The sequence below is a fragment of the Catharus ustulatus genome, chromosome 13, assembly GCF_009819885.2.
Source record: "Catharus ustulatus isolate bCatUst1 chromosome 13, bCatUst1.pri.v2, whole genome shotgun sequence".
In the NCBI taxonomy this organism is placed as follows: Eukaryota; Metazoa; Chordata; class Aves; order Passeriformes; family Turdidae; genus Catharus; species Catharus ustulatus.
The window spans coordinates 8064987-8090478 of record NC_046233.1 but is presented as its reverse complement, the minus strand read 5'-3'; the positions used below and the strand labels follow the sequence as shown (position 1 = coordinate 8090478).

The following is a 25492-nucleotide window of genomic DNA, read 5'->3' as shown; positions in this document are numbered from 1 at the left end:
TATTTTCACCTCTTTCTAGGCTGTCCCCAACTCACCTCTCTCTCGAGTGCCGTTGGAGAGTTTATACCAGTGCTAAATTATTGCAGAAATCTACACTGTTCCTGGGGGATAGCTTCAAATACTATCTGCAGTCTCTGTTGGTATGCTGCCTTCCTGTTTGCTGTGATAAAACAAACAGCAAGAGCACAACCACAGAATTCTTGTAATTTGGGATTAAAATAATAGATCAAAACTGATATTGGGGGTGGATGAACTCCCTGCTTCCATGCTGAAAATATCAACGTTAATATCAAAACACACCTATGGATCTTCTCAGGTTTAGTCACTCAGATGAGGATCCTTTCTTTGTTATGACTGCTCATTGCTATTCATAGGCTTTCAGAGTTCAGCCCCTGCCAGGACATCAGCCTGAAGTAATGGGAAACAACAGCAGCAATGCTTTGTAAGGCCAAATCAAGAGACCAAGTTCCTGCTCAGCCACTGTAGCAAAAATTCCTGCTCAGAACCTTGTACTGCCAGCAAGACACTGGAGCAGTTTGATTTTACACTTAAATGGAAATTCTTTGAAGTTTAGAAGAAACTAATCTGTAACTTGTTTTAGGAAGGCAATTAAAATGGGTCGTTAAACCTGGGTGTATCAAATTCCAATTAGCATTAGCATGGACAATATAATTAAAAGGTAAATTAGCCATAATAGCATAGACTAGAACACTTCTTACAGTAACTAACAGTCAATTGAAACCATGTACTTTGGTTTCTAGGGTTGTCAATGATTAAGTTGAAAGGACAGAATAAAGCCTGTATCCATTCATCCTGGGACAGTAATGTGTTCTGGGAAGTTAAACATGAGGAGCAGCAGTGTGCAAGCCAGCCATCATTAAAATCAGTGGAGGAAAATCAGCAGGATTAAGGAAAGGCAAAGGAAATATTCTAGAGATGAAAAGTTTATGGATGAATTATCAACGTGGTGATACAAACAGTGTCTGTCCTAGTCCAAGGTGGCAGTAACAGTTTTGTGCCTGCTGGCAGAGGACTTTGTTTAGGCTGAGCTCAGTGTGCAGCCTGGGGTCAGCCCTGACCTGGTGACCTGCCTGCAAACGTAGGTTGTAACAGTAATGCAATCGTGGTGATGTTTATGTGCAACTGAAGGACTTGGTAGCCAGTAAGGTTTAGAAATCCCAGGGTGCTCATTGCATAAGCAACAGAAAATGCTGGGAAAGTAAATATGTGATATACATAAATGTAGTAGAATGGCATAATTAAGATGGGGACTTTCTCCAGGGTGTTATTTATTAACTCTGGGATGTCCTCTTCTGCCAAGGGGTAAATAATACCCTGAACAGAGGCACAGATAACAGACTGCAGCTAGTCTTGTCTCCTTACAACCTTTGTGCATCGATGAAAGGCGACCACCTCAGCTTTAATAACAGAGGAATGTTAATTTATGCCTTACTGGCTGATGGGGAGAGCCTGTGGTTCAGTAATTTGCTGTTGGAATTTGGAGAGATGAGCCTCGGAGGGTAGGAGAGTGTGGATACCCACCCTCTGCTCTCAACCCCATCTGGGTTTTGGCACAGCCAGACCCAGGCCGGGGTGGAGCTGGAGGATGTCCTCAGTCCCCTTCTCATTGACAGCTTCAGTGTCCCAAAGCCCTGGCTGTCTCCTGGACTGGAGGGGAGGGCTGAAGACTTTAAAAAGACCAGAATAGCTGAGGCATATTGGCAAAGGGGAAGGTTTTCTGTAACAGTCTCCTTTTGCTGTGCTTTTGCTTTGTGCAGAGATAGGAATCCTCCATCACAGCAGCTTTCCAGAGTATTAAAAACCATTTAGAATGTTATGTGTTAAGAAAAGCCATTTCCAGATCATCAGCTCTCACAGCATCAGACCTCCTTTTCCATTGCTGTGTTTTTCACCATCTTAGCTTAATCTTCCTCTTCTATTAACTTTATATTGGCCAGCTGGGAACATGTACAGTCAGGGAAACAGTCACCATCAACATAAAAAGGTTAATTAAAATGATTAACCTCAGCAACAATTCCCTTATGGAAAAATCCTATGGAATTTAATAGAAAATGATACATTTACTATGTAGTATTTAAACTGTCAGAGAAAATTCCTTAGCAGGGAGGTAATTCCCTATTAAATTCTATAACTTCTCAGAGTATTCTCCACAGAACGTTATTGGATTAATCTGTATTAAATTCTACAGCATTTGGCATAAATTTTTCAATGCCAGTAACTTCTAAAAAGAATTTTATAGTGATGCAGGGATGTAGGGTTTGATATGAGGCTTTTCAGAAAAGGGCAGAGTATTTTTTATGACTGACCTGTAAAAGTACTGCAGTGATGTTGTATTTCTAAATGCAAAAATAGGCAAAACAAAATCACATTTAATCAACCTAACATGTAAATATTGCTGCTTTTCCAACCATGACTTAGGCTGAACTGATCCTGCCTATTGTGTAATCTGAAATCCCTTGCTTACTGGAGCTGACAGGCAGAATTAGGAGAACAGCACACTTTAATATGGGTTTTTTTATTTGATAGAAATGGAACTATGAAAATTCCATTAGGGCCAGCTGAGAGTTTTGCTTGATTCATCTTTGTCTTTGCTCAGCTCATCTCCTTGAGCACAGTGTGTTTCTCCCTGTGGAGGGCTGGGAAGAGAAAGAGAAGCAATTGTTATTTGAGAGTGTCACATGGATATAAAAGCTATAAAATGTACAAGGTTTTAGTATACTTTCCACTTTTAAAATGTAAATGTTGGGGAAGATATCAAAATTGCTATGCAAGTCCTTGGTGAAATGTCTGCATAATGCTGAACTCCTACATCTGCTGTTTGTATAGCATTTCTTGTGATAATTTTTCTCTGTCACTTAGCTCATGATCTTTGTAGCAGCTGTGAGCTCCTAATGACTTTGCCTCTTAGGTTCTATACTGTTATTTTTAAAGTCTGAAGTACAAAGTAATTTGGCACTTCCTCACATATCCTGGGGGGAAATTGGTTCTGTTTGGTGCAATTTCTGGGAGTCAGAAAAGATTTGAATAAATATAATTTCTTCCACAACTTTGTAAACTCCAAAATTTATTTTTTTTTCAAAAATATGTCTTTAAATGAAGAATATTTATGCTAGTGATAAAAAGAGTGTTCTCTTTTTCAGGAAGATGATGGTTAAACAGATACTAAAAAGTTGAAAAGACTCCTGAGTGATTCAGTTTGTAGGGCAGTCTCTGAAGGGTGTATGGAGAATGGCTGCTTCTGTTCAGAGTAAAAAAAAAGACCCTCCATTGCCCCATTTTAATAGCTCTGTATTCTGTTGTTGAACAGAGTAAGGGGGGGTTTAAGAACTTAAAAATTCCAAGGGAATTAGGTATCTAACCTACAGCCCCAGGTAGGCAGCCATCTGCATCTCTGGCTTCATGAGCACCCTGCTAAGCTTGGTTTCCCTCTGCTTTGTAAATATACTTGGATGCAACCTTCTCCTCACTGGATCAGGGGCTGTTAATCAGTGTCCAAGCAGTGGTATTTCAAGCTCTTCCTGTTATCTTCAGAGATCTATTTTATTTGTATTTTACAAAAGGCATCTCTCTGCAGAGAACTAGCAAAAGGTCAGTGCCAAACTTAAATGTCAGAAACCCCATTTGGAGAGGTTATAAGCAGATAAGTTGTTCAGCAGTCAGAAGTCTTCTGTTGAAATGTTTTTTGTTCTTAGGTTGTTACGCTGCACTGGCCACTCTTGCATCTGAGGGACCCTGTCTTAGCTCCCCAAGGAGGGACAGAGTGGGGATGGAGCAGAGGCAGTGCAGGAGGTGATGGAATGGTGGTCAGAGGGGACAGCTGGCCTCAGGGTGCTCCTCTGTCCCCAAGCCTGACCATGCTCCAGGGACAGCTGACACAGCTGGGTGTAAGAGACCGCAACATACAGGACAACACTGAAAGACTTTGTGTTTAACCAGCAATTAAAATACTGATACTTTGAATGTGGTTTCTGTGAGTTGTTGCAAAAGGAGAGAAAGCTCATGTTTTTTTGGATTGACAAATTTCCTATTTGAATAATCCTTTTGCCTAGGAAGTGCAGCGCTGTACAGCTGACATGAACATCACTGCAGAGCATTCCAACCATCCTGACAACAAGCACAAGAACAGATACATCAACATCCTGGCCTGTAAGTAAGCACTGGCCTAAGCACAGTGAATCAACCCAAAAAAGCACTCTCCTCTTGCAGTGTGTGTGTGTGGCTGGGACAGGCAGGTGGCCCCCAGCTTACCTTGTTATTACACTGGATGTAATAAACATTTGAAATTGTGCCTGGGAGAGCCTTTCCCCGTTAAAGGCAGTGGATGTTTTGACTTCTCCAGGACCAGGATTTCACTCCAGCTCTTGTTTTGAAATGTTTCACAGTTTGACAGTCCAAGCGTAGTTTTAGAAGTATAAGTCTGGTAGGAAATTTTGTGGAGGAATAACTGGGATAAATTGATGATCAGAGCTCTCCTGCCTGCTAATGCCTGAAAACTGGCCTAAAGGAAGTGCATGGAGGAGCAAAGAGTTTTACTGATGATTCCTGGGATTACTCTACAATCCCAAAGGTGCTAAATCTTACAGAGTGTATCTGCTATATTTCAAGCTGCTTTAGCTCTGTGTAGGATTTGGACAAATTGTGATCTTTGTAGCACAGAGCAGGCTTTGCCTGTATCCCTCTGAGAACTGCAAATCTGGACTCTGCTCTAGAATGCAAATTATCTGGATGGAAGTGCAGTAACTTTTTCCCTGTTGTTCTCTTATGGGGAATGGACAGCAGATGCAACAGTCACTGTGGCTTAGGGTCAGACATGGAGACCCCATTAATAAAAAGTTCACAATGTTCATGAACATTGCAAGAAATCTTGAATGCTTTTGATGGTGTAGGAAGGTAATGCATGTTTCCAACAGATTTTCAGAAATAATCAAGATACTGGCTGAGGACCAATTCCCAGACCTGTGAAAGACTTGCTGTGTGGCCTTGGGCAAAGGCATTCATTGAGCTTGTCCCAGCTGTGATTTTAGACAGAAATATCTGGTCTCTCTAGATACTGAGATATGACATTGAAGGAGGATTGAAGCAGGCACTTCAGTCCTCCAGATTATCACTGGAGAAACCTCTCTGTCCATTGGTCCTCAAGAAAGGCAAATTAAACCAGTCTTTATGCCTAAAGTTGGCTCACATGTCTCATCTCTGCATGAGTTGAAAGCACCGCCCAGCCCAGTGCTTCTGCCTAGGAGCAGGACTATGATTTTTCTCCTGCTTTAAGGCAGAGTCAAGCATTTGGGTGAAACAAAAAGAGGAGCTAAAGATCACAGTCTCAAGTATGTCCTCATGGTGTGATGATGATGGTGAAGGAGTGAGGACAGTCAGTCAGCTCCAGAGCCAGAAGAGCTGTGTGAGCACTGAGGGGAGGATAATGAGCTGAGCCAAGCAGAGGCAGCGTTTCACAGCCCCATGGGGTGCCCTGGCTCTTTGAATCTCACTACCTGAGTGATGTAGATGATTCTAGAAATTGCGCTCCTGAGGCTCCAGTGCCCTTTAGAGAGAAGCTGTCCCAGCATGAACCATGTGCTTTAAGGGATGTGAATGCTGACAACCTGCATGTGAGCAGATGACCAAGAACAGATACTCCCATCTCTCTCTTGACTCCAGTCCCAGGCCAGTCTTTTCTGTGTGTTAGTAGGGGCATCCCTGATACCCAGGAAATGGGAATCTTTGCCTACATTTCTGCACTGTGTTTCCCTAATATTTCTCTGCTCTGTTTTTTATCCTGCAGATGATCACAGCAGGGTGAAGCTAAGGCCTTTACCGGGGAAAGATTCTAAGCACAGTGACTACATTAATGCTAATTATGTCGATGTAAGTTATTTTAATGGTTTTTATCTGCTCTACCTTTGAGTCCTTCCACAAGGAGGAAGTATTGTCACTTGTGATGTGATTATATTTTCCAACTTCACCTGATAATTGTGTTACAAATTCCTCACTATTCTGAATGAGAAAAGCACCTTTCTTGTTACCTCTAAAATATTAATTTTTCTGCCATGATACTGCTTTCATCTCACTTGGCATTATGGTTTTCTTTGAAGGGTTACAACAAAGCAAAAGCCTACATTGCTACCCAGGGACCTTTAAAGTCTACCTTTGAAGATTTCTGGAGGATGATTTGGGAACAAAATACAGGAATCATTGTCATGATCACGAACCTTGTCGAAAAAGGAAGAGTAAGAGGTTTTCTCATTTGTTAGCAGTTGCTCCTTAACACTTCCCCAAAACACCTGGGCAGAATTTGTTTTAAATGGCTTGGGGTGATACGTACAGCTACATAACACATAACTAACAGAACAGAGGGGTACATACTGAGCCGTGGCTTTTTTCTAAAAGCTCTAGACACAAACACAAAGCAGCAGCACAGGCCCTTTCCCAACTGACCCAACTGTGTCTGTGTTCAGAGGAAATGCGATCAGTACTGGCCGACGGAGAACAGCGAGGAGTACGGCAACATCATCGTCACGCTGAAGAGCACAAACGTCCACGCCTGCTACACCGTGCGCCGCTTCACCATCAGGAACACCAAGATGAAAAAGGTGAGCCCACCCTTCACTGCTCCCATCCTTCTGCCTTGTGTAGGATGCCAGGCACACCACAGCAAAACTCAGAGTTTGCACAGGCAACCTGGAGGGACAGGTGGGTGGGAAATAAGTAAGACAGGATTACGAGGAACCTGTTGCTAAGGTTTAGCCTGTGCTTCTTTTTCTCAAGTGCGTTGCTGCTTTGGTGTCCTTGTAATTGCTCTTATTACCTGTTCCCACATGTATTTTTCCTTGAACTCTGTCTCCACTCAGAACTCACTCCACTCCAGAGCTACAGAGCTGTAGAGCTTCTTCTATCAGAGTCCAGCACTATCTCAGCTGAGCAAACCAGGACTGATGATATTTTTATGTTCTTTTCCCTCCCCTCTCTCTTGTCTCTGCTCACCCTTCATGCCCAGGGTCAGAAAGGGAACCCCAAAGGGCGGCAGAACGAGAGGACTGTCATCCAGTACCACTACACCCAGTGGCCTGACATGGGGGTGCCCGAGTACGCTCTGCCCGTGCTCACCTTCGTCAGGAGATCCTCGGCAGCCAGAACCCCGGACATGGGACCAGTGGTGGTGCACTGCAGGTATGATGGCTGTGACAAACCACCCATGGCAAGCACAGCTAGAGCACAGTGTGTGCTCTTCTGTGCCACCTAAGACAAGTACTGTAGGTTACTAACACAGGAGGAGTGTGTCAGCCCTATGGAGACACAAGTTCTGCTTTGCCTACATCTTAAAATAGCTCCAATGCAAAAGCTTCCCACTTGATACAGGGTTTTGCTATTGCCATGATACTGAGCTGCTGAACACTGCACTGATGTAGTTGGGAAACTCCTTGGTCAAAGCTTGTTTGTAGCCTGCCAGTTCAGTGCATGGACAGGGCAGGAGCACCTCTGCTGGGAACCGACAGTGTGGATACATGGACACATTTAATGGGAATACAATTGCCACTGAACCACACTCACACTCACCAGTACTTGCTGTCACAGCAATAGATCAGTCAATATACTAGTTCAGGGATGTGGCCTTCATCCCTGTGTGTGAGAGGGCTGCAAAGCACTTTATCAAAGAGGAGAGGATGATGAGGGTTACAGCTCCTTCCTCAGCAGAAATTGAGAATCTTTGAAGAGCTCCCATCTCTCTTGGGCCCAGGATTGCCCTTGCTCACTGTAAGGAGTTTTGGTTCCACAGGATTAGCCCCCTTTTATACCTTCCCATAGTGCTGTTACCACTTTCATTTCCAGTTCCACTGTGCAGCCTAAGTTTAGTTTAAGTTTACCTCAAGGCTGAATCCAGCCAGAGCCATCTCACAGCCTGGAGTGACCTTGGCAATCCAGCACAGCAGAGCTTGGCAAAGGGTGGACCTCCTCTGTATGGCTTCATCCAGCCAACACCAGGAACTGCAGCAGTGGGAACAGGAGCCAAGTGTGAACAGGCAGAGTGTGAAATCCAGGACCATCCTCATGCTGCTGGCACAGGTGTGATGGCTTGTGTTGTGTTCAGCCTCATCTTGAAGCACAGAAATACCCACAGAAGGGAGGAATATACACCTGGTCATATTTCCAGAAAACCAAAATATTTTGCTGGGAAACTCTAATGGTGAAGCTAGGAGGAAAATGGAAGCCTGTGAACAGGAATGTGTGAATATTTGCTTAGTTCTGTTCTACTTCTGCGTTTGCTTTCATCTGGTTGTATTTCATGGGTTTCTCTTATGTTCTCTGTAGTGCTGGTGTTGGCAGAACTGGTACCTACATTGTGATAGACAGTATGCTGCAGCAGATAAAAGACAAAAGCACAGTTAATGTCCTGGGTTTCCTGAAACATATCAGGACGCAGCGCAACTACCTCGTCCAGACAGAGGTAAAAATTGCACTGGGGTTGAATTTAAAGCCTTATTCACTTTTGCATTGTAATCAAAACGAGAATAGACTTTTCCAATTACATCCCTGTAAAAACTGAATATATTACTGATATTTTTCTTCACTGGAATAGCTCTCTTTTTCTAGACCAGAAACTTCAGATTTTGTTTTTTGTTCAGAGTTGTATGTGCTACATTTACAAATATTTCTTCTGAATTTGGCAGTATTTGCATGAATGGCTTGTTTTTCACACCCTTTCATTTAGTGTGTACTGCTCCTCAGACAAAGCCAGCTGTTTAGGTTCTTTCAAATGTCTACCTGACATGCTGATGTTTTTCTAGGAGCAGTACATTTTTATTCATGATGCCTTGTTGGAAGCCATCCTTGGGAAGGAGACTGAAGTGTCTGCAAACCAGCTGCATAGTTATGTCAACAGCATCCTCATTCCTGGCATAGGAGGGAAGACACGGCTAGAAAAACAGTTCAAGGTAAGTCTTAATCACTGCCATCCAGAGGGGCCTGATTTTCCTACCCTCATTTGTATGGCCTGTCTTCACTGTCTGTTGTCATGGCTAAGGAACCAAACCAGAGAACTTGATCAGCACAGCACAACAGCTTGAGAAGTTCAGTCCTATACAGTCTTAGCTTTGCTGCTGGAAATCAGTGCTCATGCTCTTCAGTCAGAGGTGAGAGGAGGGACGCGGGCACTGGTTTGGGCTGTGCTGCTGCTCTCCCTGTTCCCAAGGGGGCTTGGATTTTCCCAGGTCTGTGGTTAGCTTGGCTGGAAGTCTTCCTCCAAACCGTGACTCTCATGCATGTAGATGTGGGCAAAGACAAGAGATGAGGTTCTTTGTACCCCCTGCTATTTCATCAGTGTAGATAGGGAATTAAATGTTTTAAGACCAGGAAACACAATATGCCTTTTTCATTGCTAATCATGATGCTTGCTGTGTTTCCTGCTATGTCATAGCTGCTTCCTTCCAGGCCAAAGTAATTTATTTTTCCTAGATCTCTTATTTGAAACCTAAGATTTTCGGGTTGCACTTTATTTGATTACATTGTAAAATATTTTGTGAGAGTTTGTGTCATAAGGAGACACATGACATCTGTTTTCACAGCTAAACTCCCTCAGTTAATACTACCCAATAACTACCCAAGGAACTGAGGCTGTTAAATTACACCAGGTGCCGAGCTATTCAAAAAATGAATCTGAATTCACTTCTAGGAATCTCAGTATTTCTCCATCACTCAAGTCATTCCAGATGCTTAATTACTAAATTAAAGAAACAAGTGCAAACGCACGTACACCCACACAAAATGCAGTAGGAGGCAAAGATTTGTTGTTTTTAAGTGTTGCACTTTTACAAACAATTCTAAATTATATGTATAAATTATATGTATAAATTATGTTTTCTCATGACTCGTGCCAAAGTTTAAAAACCCTAAGTGCCATTTTCAGAAATTACTTTCTCTGACAACATTGCACAGTTACTTAGAAACTCCATAACTTCTAATGGGGCTTATGCCAGTGCATAGATGAGTTGAGTGCTATCTTGTTTAGAGTGCATTTCAAACTGGGATGTGACCAGCAACAATTATTAGATCTTTCTCTTGTTTCTGCTGCTGCCACAGAGCTGGCAGAAAATAACTTGTGCTCATGCCCCAGTACAGCAATTTACATTCAACCATCTGAGGGTGAAATGATGCTGAGTAACAAGGTGTGAGTGCAGGAGCTGTGAAAACCATCTTTCCTCTCTTTGCTCTGGCAGTTTCCCCATGTGCTGAGGGAGTATTCAAATAAAAATCTGCCTTTCTTTGTGCCTCTAGGCAGCCCAAAATGAATACAGCAGACCAGAGAATGTAGCCCATGGCCTCAGATTTCAGATGCCAGTGTGGTGGATTCCCCAAAGGCCTGTCAGAAAAAGACATTCTACATGAATGCTCTGGCTATTATTTTGTAAAAAACAAAACAAAACAACAAAACAATATTAAAGTTTTGTTGTTCTGTTTTGCTAACTTTTATTTCTTGAGACCTGCTTCTGACTAAACGTATCTGAAATTTTGTGAAATACATTCTCAAAGATAACAAAATGTAGTGTTCTGTGAGAATATGTTTTGATGGAACTTCATATGCAATATGTTTCAAAGCTGAGAGCTGCAGAGATCCTTTTATCTATTAAACATATTGTATGAAAAGGTTGATTTCTATTGGAAACTTGAGTACTTTAAACAAGTTTAACAATGCAGTTTATTCTTCTACTAATTCATCTTTGCAGGAGTTGGCAAAGAAACCTCCTCTCTTCATTTAGAGCGCTCTGAGGGCTGACTTACTACTTTATTCTCTTTCAGCTGGTTACACAGTGTAATGCAAAATACGTGGAATGCTTCAGTGCTCAGAAAGACTGCAACAAAGAGAAGAACAGGAACTCATCAGTGGTGCCATGTAAGATCACATCTTTGGTTTGATTACTGCCTAGCATAACTTTTTGTACCGAATTCTCCCGGTGTTATGCATGAAAAGACATAGCCACTAGGAAGGGGAAATGTAATCTTTTGTTCAGCCCAAGCTGTCTTGTCTTTCAGTATTACCCTGATGAAACTGAACAAAAGGAAATAGTTGCAGTGTCAGCCAGATACACTGTCCGAGTGAAATGTTAATTTGAAGTGCTTAAGAATTTGAATAATTAGGTAGGGGATAAATCTATGGAATACTGAGAGATTACTTTGATACCAGCTCGAAGCTCTGGTGAGATCTCTGAGTGATTGGCGCCAGTTGTTTGTAATTCAGCTGCTGCACTCCACGTCTGTGTGTGAGCCACCCCAGATTTAAGGGTATTTAGTGCCCAAGGACACAGTTTCACAGTCATTAAAATGGAATCTGTGCATGGCTGTCAAGCAGTAGAAGTTTGCACCAGACCAGGCATGGGCACAACGTCATCCCCATCACATAACCCAGAGCACAGACACAGAGGACAGATGATAGCCAAGCTAACACAGAGTAACAGTGGCACAGATACAGTCCATCATGAAGTTTGTTAATAAAAAGGGAAGTCGTCAGAATACATCTTAAAAACAGATGGGAACAGGCTAGAAATAGGCTGTTTGATTTGCCCCTTTGTGTCATGCAGATGCACTGATTTCAGTTTGGCTTTTTGGGGCTGTCAGAGGGTTTGAGGATGATGTTGAACCCAGCCCTCAAACACAGAGAAGCGTGGATCTGCAGAAGAGCACACACTTCTGGGAGGTTCCCCATTAGGGAAGATGTTTGTCTCTGGAGGTTCTCTCACCCTGTGACAGATGGCAGTGCTACAGAGTGGTAGGGAAAACAAAATAAATCAGCTGGGTTTGTGTGCTGCTGGAGACAAATGGAGCACTACACACAAGAATTACCCGAAATCCCCTGTTATCACTGCATATACTGTTATTTGGTAATTCAGCCTGCTGTGAAAATCTTTGCTATAGTAAAATTTGATTCCTGAAATTACTTTGTCCTTGTGGGAATATTGTGCAACATTCTCTTTTATATCCTGTGTTAGCAGGCAGTGCTTTAACACAGTTAAAGTGCTGGCCTGCTCCTGTGGGAGATGGGAGCTGCACACTGTTTGCTTTGTTAACGGCTGAGAAATTCTTGCTTTCTGCATTGTGCCATGATCAGACTTTGATCTTTTTTTTTCTCTGTGTTTTTTTTTCTTAATGTTATAGCTGAGCGTGCTAGAGTGGGCTTGGCACCACTGCCTGGAATGAAGGGAACAGATTACATTAATGCCTCTTATATCATGGTGAGGAAGCCAACACCTAATTACAAAGTAAAATCAATTCTAAGGTGCTAAATACCAGATGCCTATAATTGTCTTAATTCTGTATGTAATGGCTGTGTATTAACAGATGAGATTTTAACACCTTCCCCATAATGTAAAGCTATTAACCGTGTTTTATTAAAGATTCTTGCCTAAAAAAATTAATTACAAGATGCGTTTAGATGGAATGTGTATTTCTGTGAGATACAGTCAAATAAATACTGGGATTTAAAGTAAATTAAAGCAGTAGGGACTCTGAAGAGTTGAAATGGAGTTTAGAAAACATAGTCTGTGTGAAAATATTGTGGAGTAAAATGAAATAAGGTCATTATGTGTCCCCACAAATTAAATTAATGCTTTAAAAGTATGGGAGGCAATAAGTAACTGTGTGTTTGTTTTGCTGCAAAAGGGCTACTACAGGAGTAACGAGTTCATCATAACCCAACATCCACTGCCACATACAACTAAAGATTTCTGGAGAATGATCTGGGACCACAATGCACAGATCATCGTCATGCTGCCAGACAACCAGAGCCTGGTGAGTTGTCTGTGTCCCTCCCTGTGTGGTGCCACTGTCACAGCCCAGCTGGGCACAGCACAGGGTCACTCATTTGCCTGCTGGGGCTATTTCCTGGCTGAAAGCAAAGCCAGTTTTTGAGCCACCTACTCAAACTTTGCCTTATGCTGGTTACAAATAGTAACTTCCATGATGTGGGTGCTGTTCTTGTGGTGTCACCTTCTGCACTCACCCCTGGCACAGCATGCCAGTGCTGTCAGCATCTGCAAGGCTCACGAGGGCTGCCTGGCAGGATGGAAGCACTGAGGGTATGGAGAGGCTGGGGTTATGGGTAAGGACTTTGACAGGAGTAGAAGTGCAGGGTAGGGACAGTAGAATAATTGCTTGTTTGCCCATGAGTTTATGCCTCAGCCTTTAGCTGTGCAAGACTATGACTGTGCAAGGCTGCACATGCCATTTTTAATGCAAGCTAAAAGCAAACAAGTATTTTAATTTAAGTGGAAATAATGAGTCAGACAGAGAGAGAGAATAAGGAGACACAGGTGAAGTGCTAATCACTACTTCCAGATTTACTAGCACGTCTCAAGAGGGCGTGTTGAAAAGGATTAAGAACTAATCGGTTCGCTTTTTCATGCACGCATCACTGAGGTGAATAGACAATTGTAGCTGAAAGTGGAAGAGAAACCACCTTCATTACAGCAGGAAAATAGCAGTCATGAGGGGCTACTAAAGAGGCAGCAGTCAATATGCTGCTGGTATGTGGGGATGAAAGGGAGTGCAGCACTGCAAGGAGTGCTCAGAGACATTCGATCAGGTCAGAAAGTGCTTATGGAATGAAAGTATGCCAGGTGGAAAGGAAGAGGCTGATCTTGTCTCATGTACATGAAACAGCTCTGCAGAATCACAGTGATTAAAGGTTAAAGAAGGAATGCTGGGCTCAGCCACATTGGTTTCACCTTCACCATTCCCAGGGTGGAGGGTGGGCAGGAAGGCAGTGGCATCCATCCTCAGCTCAGTGGTCAGTGTGGGATGTGTTGGCTGGCAAGAAGGGGGGCACAGGACTCAGGCAGCACCAAGGTGCTGGATGTGCAATGCCAAGGGACCAGACAAGGTACCTGCTGCATGAGGACCTGTCAGCTGGTAGGACAGGTCCCTTGCCTGGCACTCAACAATATTACTCTGCTTCCCAGTGCTTCTGCTTATTTAGGGCACAATTGTAGGGACTTAGAACCTTAAGTCACATTTTCAGAATGAACATTGACAGCCCAGATCTCAAGTATCTTGCATGTTTTGTGCATCAGAGCTGCAGACCCTCAGAAATACACCTGGTTTTAGAGGGATGTGCATGGCCACAGCAGGATGACATCAGTTCATAGTTCATGTTTGTTCATGACAGAAAGATGATGTCCAGAGATGCAGGTTTGCTCTGGGCAGGTGGCCTTCTGTGTTCATACTGCAAGGACATAGACCTCTGAAGCCAGAATTAAAAACAGACTTTGCATGTATGGTGATAGACAATAATTTCCTTTCTCTGTAGCAAATTAGGAATTCACAGTTATTTTTTAAAGAACAGCTTTGACCTACATCTTGTCAGTCAGGCTACTTCAGCACTGAGCTTCTTCCAGCCTTCCCAGTCTCACTGAGATTACAGTGTCCCTTCAGTAGAGGTGTTTTGCTGGAGAACTTGCATTAAGTTTAGCCAGTGTTTTCTTCACAGCTAAGAATATTTGGGTTTTTCTCTTCCTCTTCACTCCTCCACTTACTCCTAAAAATGCAAGCCCTACATAAGTATCCATCAATCTTCTACCTAGGTCTGATCTACAGACCTTGAGTTTTAGATTAGACCACAATAAACACAAATTAAAAATAACAAGTCATTAATTTTTAAAGGTCAATGAGTTTTTTCTAAACAAATATCTGGCTTTCAAACAAAACTGTAGGCAGGAGGTCATAAAGCCTGGGATACAATACAAAGGTTAAGTATGAGTGAGCTAAGATAACCATTTCCCTGTGAAACCAATTAAAAAGCAGATGTTACTTGTTTGAACACACAAAGAAAGGATCTGGCAGGTTTACTGCCTACTGTAATAGTAAATTTGTTTTAGACAGAAGTGTTTTCTAAAGGTCAGTTCCTGATCATCTCTATTTATCAAAGCAATTTTTTGATCCACTGGATTTTTCAGTTGCACACAAGGTATCTGAAAGGCTGCAGTAGTGTGTTCTTTCATTTCTCCAGGCAGAAGATGAGTTTGTGTACTGGCCAAGTCGTGAGGAATCCATGAACTGTGAGGCCTTTACTGTGACCCTTATCAGCAAAGACAGACTGTGCCTCTCTAATGAAGAGCAAATTATCATCCATGACTTTATCCTTGAAGCTACCCAGGTAAAGCAAACCTTCAAATGTGAGCCTTTGCTTTTCACCAAAATTATATTGATGCCATTTAAATACAGCACAAGAAGAGAAAATTTTTTAAAAGGATTTACTTGTAAATGTGTGTGGATGCATGTTGCTCTCAGAGAAAGGTATTGTCATTGGCTCCTTCTTCCTCTCATGTTTTCTACTTCCAGGTAGATTCCTCCAGCTAGTAAGACTACTATTAACTGTCTTTCTTGGACTTAAAGACATGATTTTACCAAGGTGTATTGTCTTATTTCTGCTTACAGAAGTTGGCATTTATAGTTTAATTGTTTGGGGGTCTTAACTAATCATAAAAATATAGGCATGATTCTTTTGAACCATAAACCTGCTTCTAGTTTGTTATCTGGATTGCAGCTGGACTTTGCAGCATGACATTACTTTGCAAGCCTTTTAAATTTGACTTAGTTGCTCTTATTTGACTTTTGAGCCATAAGGACTGTGAAAGAGGTTTCATATAAGCCCTGAATTCAAATACAAAATCTTTTAGTGATTAAACATTTTGTCAAACTTGCATTGTTTTAGGTTGTTCACTGTTACAGACATGCTGGAGCTGTGTGTCCTCTTTCTATGTAAACTCTTTGGAAGAAGAAAGTTTCCCTTCCATTTGCAGTGTCTCTTTGCTCTCTGGAGGGGATGCTGTGAAGGGAGGAAGCTAATGCCAGGCTGGTTTGTCGTTGCAGGATGACTATGTTCTGGAAGTGCGCCACTTTCAGTGTCCCAAATGGCCAAACCCTGATGCTCCCATAAGCAGCACCTTTGAACTTATCAATGTAATCAAGGAAGAGGCCTTAACAAGGGATGGCCCCACCATAGTTCATGATGAGTATGTCACCGCTTTTCTCCTATTTATGTGCAGATTGTACACTCAGCTGAAAGACATTTGTTAGGACTGATGTCCATTCCTGCATGGAGTAGGAGGGGGTTAGTAGTCTAGGGAACAGATAAAGAATGTATAAATTTCCAAGGATGCATTTTCAGCTGGCATCTGAGGCCAAATATATTTTGCTTAGAGTAGATTTTGTGTTGGTTATAATCTTAGGTGGACTCAGGAGGTGAGGCTGTTTGCTTTGGAAGCATTTTAAGGTTCTTCTGCTTCTGGAAATATCCCAAGCAAATCCTACAACCTGTTTCAGAACCCAGCAGAGCTTTGCTTTGAATAAGGCTCTAAGCAGCCTAATATGGGCTGATGGAAACAGGTTTCAAAACAGCCCAAGCTCCTGTCTAACAACTCAGGTTCCATGTGCCATGTGAGACAGAACAAGCTTGGCTCAGCTGTGTCTCACAATGACCAGCAGAAGTATCTGGAGACAAAGGGGCCAGGTCTTCTAAAAGCAGATTTATGCTTCCTCCTTTTGCTTCCCAAAAAACATTCCAAGGGGCCCATACAGTGCCAAGTGGGAGGGAAGGGGCCCACTAACTCAGGGCCAGCATGCCCCAACACTTGCCTGTTTTGTAGCACAGTGGTGAGCATTGTCCCACCAGCTATGCTTGAACGCCCAGTTATAAAGGGTGCTAAATACTGCACTGCATATTATTACTGCACACATTATGGAACTCCAAAATACCATTCTAGTGAGGCTGGAGCCTGGGTCTGACCTGATTCCTTGGAGGGACTGTTTCCTGGTGGGCAGAGCACTTCCTGGAGTCATTCTGTGCTTAAAATCCCAAGGATTTTAAGGATTTAAGCCCAACTTTGTGTTATCTCAAGAGCAAGCACCTTTGTGTTGTCTCAAGAGCAAGCACCAAGCCAGCACAAATGCCTGCTCTACCTGCAGCCCCCCTGCACTGCAGCCTGTTAGACTTTGTCAGTGCCACAAAACAGAATCAGTGGGGTCTTGGGAATCTTTGCAAAAGCCTCACTACCACGCTGTGGTGTGTCAGTGGTCCCTGTGGTGGTGTCCCACGAGGACATTCATATCCCCCAGTGCTGCCAGAGCTTTCCCTGCACATCCATGTGCAACAGGTTTTTCCCAGCTGACTCCTGCAAGTGGTGCCTTGGGCTGCAGCAAGTAGTTTTTCTCCCACTGCCTCCTCCTGCCTCGCTTTTGCAGTTTAAGCTCTGTTGCCTTTCACCAGCACTGATTAATTCCAGGCTGGTTTTAATATTCATGCTTTGGGTAGTCTGAAGTGAAGTTCTGCTGCCCTTGCAGTATTTAAGATTATGTTTTACAAAATTAGAAACATTATTGATTTGGGCATTTCATTGCTAGATGAAAAAAAAAAAGAAAGAAAGAAAATCAAAATTGCATTCCAAGCAATGCTGAGTCATTTTTTCTGTACATTGCTTTTTTGGTTTATTTGTCATATTCAATGATTTTATCTTTATGCCTAATACATAATGTGGGTTCTACTTTTAATTGGAGTCTAAGGAAATGTAGCTGAAAATGAAAATTTCCCTTTGCTACATGCAACAACTATATCACATAATCCACTAATAATTACAACTGCAGATTAATTCCAAATATATGAACTTGCAGATGACTAAATTCATGTGGTATTTAGGAAGTACATGGTGTGATGAACTTGATAATATTTTTAAAAGTTCAGAAATTCCAACTTGAGACAGTTGTCAAGATTTTTAAATGTAACTGCCCAAGTGTAGGCAACTACATAAAGATCTGCTGCATAATTTTCTGCAAGAAAAGTCTTCAGATTGTTGGGAACTAGAAATTACCAGCCCAAGTGAAAATGACACCATTACACCCTCAGAGGGATTTAGTTGTGTCCTGACTAGTACATGCACTGGGCACTTTGTCCACTGTCCCTGTAGATGAGTCACAGCCACCTGTGTGGTGCTGCTGCTTCTCCTCTAGACCTTGCATCCAGCAGAGCACATCTATTGTGATTTGAGTTCTGTCTCCCATTTCTAGGTAGATTGAGTTTGAGTTTGAAAAAATCATATAAAATTAAGTCAGCATATTGATTTCCACGGGAATGCTGTACAAATCCTAGTGGTAATCTTGCAATGCAAGATGGTATTTGCAGCACTTGCTGATTATTTCAGTTTTCATATAAAGGTCTCCAGGTGACTTAGAGAGCAGATCAGCACTGATGCCCCCATTTACCACTGGGAACATTTAAACATAGACTTTCTCAAAATCACAGAGCAGACCCATAGCACAGCCAGGACAGAATTTCAGTCTCCTGAGTACCAGGAGAGCAGACAGGATCCTTCATGGCGTGCCTCACACCTGCACCTATGGTCTGAGCACACCCCCAGGCTTGCAGCAGTGAGGTTTCTACCTGACCACTGTCTCAAGGATATTTCAAGGACTGAGTTGTGCTCCTGATGAATAACTGCTGCTTGGGGTTTTATTACATGACAACACAGCTCAACTCTTCAAAATCTGTAATGTCTCCTGGGTGCCTGGCTCAGGGATGTTGCCTTTGCCAGTAAATCAGATCTAGGCAAGGCTTTGAGATGTGCCCCATTTACTTGTGAGCAGCACAGAGCCGTGTTGCTTTTCTGCAATTGTCAGATGTGGAGGAAGAGGCAAAGTCTCATTTCTTTCTAATCACTCATGTTTTGCTTGAGCTCCCACTAATGAATTTAAAATACACTCCCCTGTAATGCAGATGCTCTCAGCCCATGTGGTGTGGGAGAACTGATTTCAGAGTTACAGTCTCCAGGCTGGGTGTTTAGGAATGGCTCATGTTCTGCTGCTGATACAGTTCTTTGTGTTGAATAGTGCAGATAACCTGACACAACTGGTGTGCTATCAAATTTCTTCTATAAATTAAAAGGGCAAAAAATTATCCACCATTAAACAAGCATTTAGTAGCTACAAAGAGGAACTGCAGTAATCAAATAAGACTGTAACAACACTGCCATGACTCTGTGCCAGTGCCCAGGTGTGTTTCTGAGTAACTCTTCATTTTGGTGTGGTTTTCCAGGTATGGAGCTGTGTCAGCGGGAACTCTATGTGCCCTTACCACTCTGTCTCAGCAGCTGGAGAATGAAAATGCTGTCGATGTTTTCCAGGTGGCAAAGATGATAAATCTTATGCGGCCTGGAGTATTTACAGACATTGTAAGTCTTTAAATGGACTGTAAATAGATGGTTTACAAGGTTTTTATCTGAGACCAAAAGCATGAACTAAAACATGCATTGTGTATGTTACCAAGCCCTACAGCATCTGCTACCAAGCAGAATTTGCATTTGAACTTTTTTTGTGTAGTTGTCATTTTTTGTTAACCTCAAAGCCACACTCTAAGTCTCTGATTTGGACTTAAACTTACTTCTCATATTTTGGAGGGGAGCATCATAAGCAAAGGACTTTTCAGCCTGCCAGCCCTCTGAGCTAAGCTGTGCTTTTAGATGTGGCACATTGTGGTCTGAAGGGATGCTCAGGGCAGGTGAAGCTGCAGGGGGATGAGGCTCTTCCCTGAGTGTCCAGCCAGAGCAGTCCCCTTGCCTCAGTGTGTGTGGTACAAGGTTCTGCCACCCAGGGAGTGACCTGGGACTGAGCTGTGGCCTCAGGGTTTGTCCTGCCCTCCTGAAGTGTTTAATAGTATATCAGAAATAATATAATCTACCCAAAACTGGAGTTTGGATTGACAAGGTTAAACAGGATGAACAGAGCTAATGACTCTATTTCTTTGCTATGTGTATGTGTCTGGTAATGAATACTCATGACCTTTCCTGGAAATGACAAATTAAAGTGCCACTCATTTATGTACACTTAAAGGATTGAAATAAGTTGTTCTTTCTTTTCCAGGAACAGTACCAGTTTCTTTATAAGGCAATGCTAAGCTTGGTCAGCACTAAGGAAAATGGAAATGGTCCCATGACACTGGACAAAAACGGTGCTGTGATGGCCAGTGACGAATCTGATCCCGCAGAAAGCATGGAGTCTCTTGTCTAATTGGAAACCTGAAAAGGCACTTAATTTGTAGAACTTCTGAAGACTGAGTGAACTTTTTTGAGGCCTTTTTTGCCAGACTCTAGGTTATACAATAACCCAATTACTTTTTTACACTGATAAAAGTTTTGATATTTATTTTTTGCCATTTTATGTCTTAATGGTATCCTACTGAGCATTTGCACCTCTGTTTATTTCACACAGTGAAACGCAATTTTATCTAGTTTGCACTATATGATCAGTGTTACTGCCTATAATATCCTAATACAAGACAAGCCCTGATGTGACATTCCATGACAACAAACATACGCTTATTCTGTTTTGTTTAAATGCAGTGAAGTTTTGCTAACTACAGTGACCCTCGAATCTTAAATCTTGAATGCTAGGCCAGATGGATTCTTTCTACAACAGATACTGTACCCCTTTGTACCATATTTATTATTTAGTGATCATGTCAAAGTTTTGGTAACGGTGTTCTGCATTCCAGTGGAGTGGATGAGCAGTGTTCATCCTTTCTTGACAAAATGTGGCAGGTGATTATTAGCTACAGTGAAGGTCTAACAGCCTTGTGGAGCTGAAACAATTATTTCTGTATTGTTTCAAATTGCTGTGTTGTACACTTACAGGCCTGAGACTTGCTTCACATGGAATATATAAATTACCTACAATATAATTATAAATTAGAGGAAATTCATATGTGGGATGCAATGATAAGCTTTGAATTCACAGTTTCAAAGTTTCCCCATGTATTCAGGCAAATGTTGATTTTGGTTTTTTACCAGCCCTGTGATGGGAAAGGATTTTGGTTTTATTTTCATCGGAGCCAATACAGTGAGAAATCAACCTCAACCCAAAACCAGACCAGTTTTCAGATATATTAAAGGTAGCAATATTTTACATTACTAAGCTATTCAATATTTTAAACACATCTAATTTCCTTACTATTTCTTGAATATGACCTCACACCTAATGGTATGTTACATGATGACAGGCGTTTCTTAATTTCATAACTGTTAGATGCCATTTTTACAGGTGTGTAATTTTCATACTTTAGTGCTAAAACATAAAGTACTGATCCATATTTACTGGTGAAGCAAACTAATAAAAAAACTACCTATAAAGTTACATTCTCCCTCTTTTTTTTTGCCAGACTAATTCTTTAGCAAAAACCTAGCTTACTGTGTTTTCCCTCCCACACCAATAGATGGTTTCCCCCAGATTATGTAAATAATTATTGTTTGAGCATTTGAGTTTACATCCTCACTGGCTCCCTCTTCCTTTGTGTTTGTTTTCAATTCAACAAGGTCAATCCCTGTTTAACAAAAGAAGTAAGCACATGCTTAATTCTCCTGAAAATGAAAATTAGTTGTGCCCTTCATAGCTTGGTTGAGTAGGGAGGGGTTATTGAATCTGCCTGGAGAAGGAAATATGTGATTTCAGTCATCCTGACCCTTGGTGTACAGTTAAAGGCACTATCCCTTATATGTGGCATTAATTTCTTCACTTCTGAGCTACAGAAAACATGCATTGTAATTTTTCAGGACTTGTCAAATATTACAGTTTTTTTTTTTTCATTTAAATGTAAAGCTATTAATTTCTGCCAGTCCAGTCTTGCTGAAATACAGACATGTGTCAAGGTTCTGTGTATTTCCACTCACAAGGAAGTTGAATGCAAACTGCTTGAAAGGATACTGAGAGTAGAAATGTTGGTTCAGAGCCTCTTAAGGTGCAAACTGATACAGCCTCCCTGAGAGCAGAGGAGCTGTGCAAGCTGGTATGTGCTAGCATTTGGCCTTTTAACTTAGTAAGAGAAAGATTCAAAGCATTCAAGGATTCATCAGCAACCTTTGACACAGTCACCTTTTACTTCTCAGTTTGTTGAACCCCTCCATCCAAGCAATCCCAATAATTGCTAATACCAAACAATTTAATAAGCCCATGGTTTCAGTGAGGAAATCCCATGTCCAGAAAGAGCTAGTCCAAAATAAAATATATGCAGAATGTTTCAAAAGATTGTAGTTTGCATCCCCTTTGCACTGCATGGAGGTGGGAGTCAGTAGGAATTAGGACAGGCTCTCCAGTCACTACACCCCAGTAACAATGGTTTAAGTTCTCAAGTGCTGCTCCCTGCAAGGGCTGGAAGGTTTTGCTGAGAGGTTTTCTGGCCAGCCTGCATCAGCCTCAGAGGCTCTGAGCCCCCCTGTGCCCCCAGTCCTGAACCTGGACCCAGCCAATGCCAGCTGGTAGCACAAAGGGAGTTGGATCAGCTCAATCTGGAAGTATTTTAAATTCCTGGGGAGATGTAGGGAGAATTTAGAAATTCAAACCTTGACAAGTAAGTGACACAAAGATTACTGCAGGCATCAAGAGGTTGGATTTGTTCAGTACTTTCAGGTGATTACTTTCCATTACACTGGCATGATGGAAGCTAACTGTGGTTTGTAACACACTGCCTGAATACCCTTGGTTTAATCCCTTACCTTCTCACAAGTTTTTAAACATCAGTGAATGAAGGCTGCGGGGGTTGAACTTTGGTAGATGCTTTGGAAATCCATGCATTTGCATTGGCATTTTCCAACACCTGAAATACTTGCTTGGGGTTTAATCCATGGGGAAATAATGTACACTGATGTTCTATGAGTTCTCCATGGATTATTTCGTGAGGGAGCTGTATGTGAAGTGCTGTGCTGACAGCCAGGTAGCCAATAGATGGTAGTGATGCATGAGGCTTGAAGGGGTGAAGCTAGAAATTGCTTGTGAAGGTCAGGATTAAGCACACAGAAGAGCCAAATCTATCCTCCTGTAAGCAGCTGCAGTTCTGCTCTCTTACACAGGTTTGCACCCTTTCTTTGGGACTGAGTGAGTGGCAGAAGGAGCAATGTCTGCTCAGAGATGGGCACTGATAAACTCCCCTGATGCTCCCACGAGTGCCCAGCCAAAGTCCTGCTCTGAAAATCACCACCCTGCTTTTGGGACCCCAGCCCCTCTGCTGCACCCAGCTCCTGCCATTCAGTCAGGATGTCTTTCAAGCATCAAAGGTTCCCAAGTAATGTGCAGGTCTGCAAATTAAGAGAAGCTGAGAACATTCCTATATCACTGCAGAGTGTGGTCCTCAGCACCAGCCCTGAGAAATAAGGAACAGAAGGACTGAAGCACATGTGTCTACGTTTAGAAAATGCCATTTCTCCATGTCTTGCACGTGTCCTGTGCCCACAGACCGTGTGAAAGACATGAACTGTGTCTTGAGACTGTAAGAGCAGCCAAGCTTTCCAAGTGGGAATGCTTGGAAAGCATCTGTGCCATCTGAACATCCGAAATAGGTGGCAGGCTCAGAATAACCCATCCTCCAAACACCCTGTGTGTGAGCTTGGCTTTGGTAGGAAGGTCTGGGGGAGCTGGTGGGATTGCTCAGTGTGCAGGGTAAGCACTGAGTCTTCTGCAGGATCAATGTCTAAAAAATATTCATTTTGAACATGATTTGTCCTTAGTATTTCAGTGTCTGTTTCCAAACAGTAATTTAGAAACAGGGAAAAAGAAAAATCCAAACCCCTTAAACTTTTCCTTGTAAGTGACTGTTTCTGTGCTGTGGGTCTACTCTAGGTTAGTGCAGTCATTTACAGGATCTGCAAAATTTCTGTTGTTTTTCCAGTTTCTGACTGCTGGAGTTGCTTGAACACAGAGTGATACATTGGAACATTAAGAGAAGAATCTTTATGATACAGCACAACTGCCTTCTCATTAATCTTTTTTTAAGCTGATGTATTTTATTTAAAAGCTAAAAGTATAGATATGGATTCTACCAAAGATACATGCTACTAATTCTCAGCAAAACAAATCCAACTTAATTTTTAAAAAAAAGTAGTTGTCTTGAAGATTTAGCAGTCTTTCTCAAATTCGTGTCTTTTGACATCAGATCTTTTGTTCTGAAGTTTATGTTCAAAAGGTGCCAGTGAATTTTTATATGAAGGGAAAATGCCTATTTGTTAATCTACTGCATTGCTTTTCTTCTTTTTCTTTTTCTCTCTTTTTTTTTTTCAGATGTAAATCACTGTTACCCCTTTGCTCTTCTTCTCCTTGTTGCCATTCTAACAATGTGAACTACATTGGCTTCACTTACCAAAGGAGAAGGAATGCAAAAATAAGGAAAGAGGAACTGTAATAAAGAGATTTGGCCTCTACTTTGTCTTAGCTGTTAAACTGTTTTTAGTGTTTTTGTTAACTATTTGCAAAGGGAAGCATTTTCTACAGAGGATAATTAATTTCAAGAAAAATGTCTTGAGTTTTAAGAATAAACGTCTCCAAAAGAGGAGATAGTCAATTTTATACAATGTCACAACTCTCCAACATTTGGGGTAGTGACTTTTTTGTTTTGTTAGAACACTTGAGACTAGCAAGCAGCCATTGTTTCTAAAGACCGAAGCATTCATGTGTACTCCTATTTTCTTTTCCTTCATTTTTAAAATAGCAAAGTCATTAAAACTGTAAATATTTTGTTGCTTAGATAAGCATCTTCTGGGAACTTTGTATCTATGGTATATAATCATAGAATTTTATATTTTCATATAAAGCTAATTTTTTTCTAGTTTCACCTCCTTCCTAGTTCTGTGGTGGTTATGTGAATACAAACCTTCTGTGTTTCAAGGTAGTGAGATGCCATCATCACACTCCAAAAAAAGATTTCCACACATGTCATTTCTTTGGGGCAGTGGTTGTGAAAGTTGGATTTTATTTTTGGATTCCATTGTCAGTGTGTGCAACAGGATTTAGACTTAGCCAGTCACTAGATACGTTTGTCTCATTGATCCATTCAGAAGAAAAATAAAAATGTGGTGTTTGGTTTGGGGAAAGGGTGGGAGGGAGTATTTTGAGGGAGACTTTTTGTTCATTTTTGGTTTTTGTTTGAGGGTTTTTTGTAACTTGAAGAATCTTCTTTTTGTTATGTTAAACTATATCAAATCATTCTATTATAGTGTTATTTAATATGTAAATTGTATTGCTATACATAAAATAAAGTATGGTTTTTGATGTATTTACAGACTTCTTACTTATTTGCATGAGGCACACACAAGGAACAGATGCAGGAGTCAGTATTTCATTGTCCCAGACGTGCAGGGAGAATGATGAGATCCAAGGCCTGCTTTAATTAGATCTCAAATTTCCAGGCAGTACTCAGCTGGGAACTGCCAGTGCCAGTGGAGTTCAGTGTCCCCTTCTTAATTGTCTCCAGCTACCAGAGAGCTGCCAGTAAATAATCCCATCCCTTTCCACCAATGCTCCTCCCCAGACAGTTGGGACCCATCAAAATCTCTTTTGGGAGGGGAACTGTCTCCATTCTGAACAGCCCCTCAGATCCTGAGCTTTCCTGCCAGCTCCTTCGAGGTGCCCTTCCTTCAATCTATTTCTGGATAGGAGCCTGGAGGAGCAGGGGCTCCCACCA

General features: G+C 41.8%; 1 protein-coding gene across 1 annotated transcript in view; it reads left to right on the top strand.

Moving 5' to 3' along the window:
- The window catches only part of PTPRG (protein tyrosine phosphatase receptor type G), a 395342-nt gene extending 370258 nt beyond the window's left edge, over window positions 1–25084 (top strand). The window contains exons 16-29 of the mRNA XM_033071407.2: window positions 4071–4167; window positions 5801–5883; window positions 6111–6245; window positions 6474–6608; window positions 7013–7185; window positions 8326–8461; window positions 8802–8948; window positions 10810–10903; window positions 12163–12239; window positions 12667–12795; window positions 15011–15157; window positions 15874–16016; window positions 19088–19223; window positions 19912–25084. Coding sequence (XP_032927298.1) covers window positions 4071–4167; window positions 5801–5883; window positions 6111–6245; window positions 6474–6608; window positions 7013–7185; window positions 8326–8461; window positions 8802–8948; window positions 10810–10903; window positions 12163–12239; window positions 12667–12795; window positions 15011–15157; window positions 15874–16016; window positions 19088–19223; window positions 19912–20058 — 1779 coding nt within the window. The 3' untranslated portion in view covers window positions 20059–25084. The remainder of the gene's footprint in view (window positions 1–4070; window positions 4168–5800; window positions 5884–6110; window positions 6246–6473; window positions 6609–7012; window positions 7186–8325; window positions 8462–8801; window positions 8949–10809; window positions 10904–12162; window positions 12240–12666; window positions 12796–15010; window positions 15158–15873; window positions 16017–19087; window positions 19224–19911) is intronic.
- The last annotated feature ends 408 nt before the right edge of the window (window positions 25085–25492 follow it).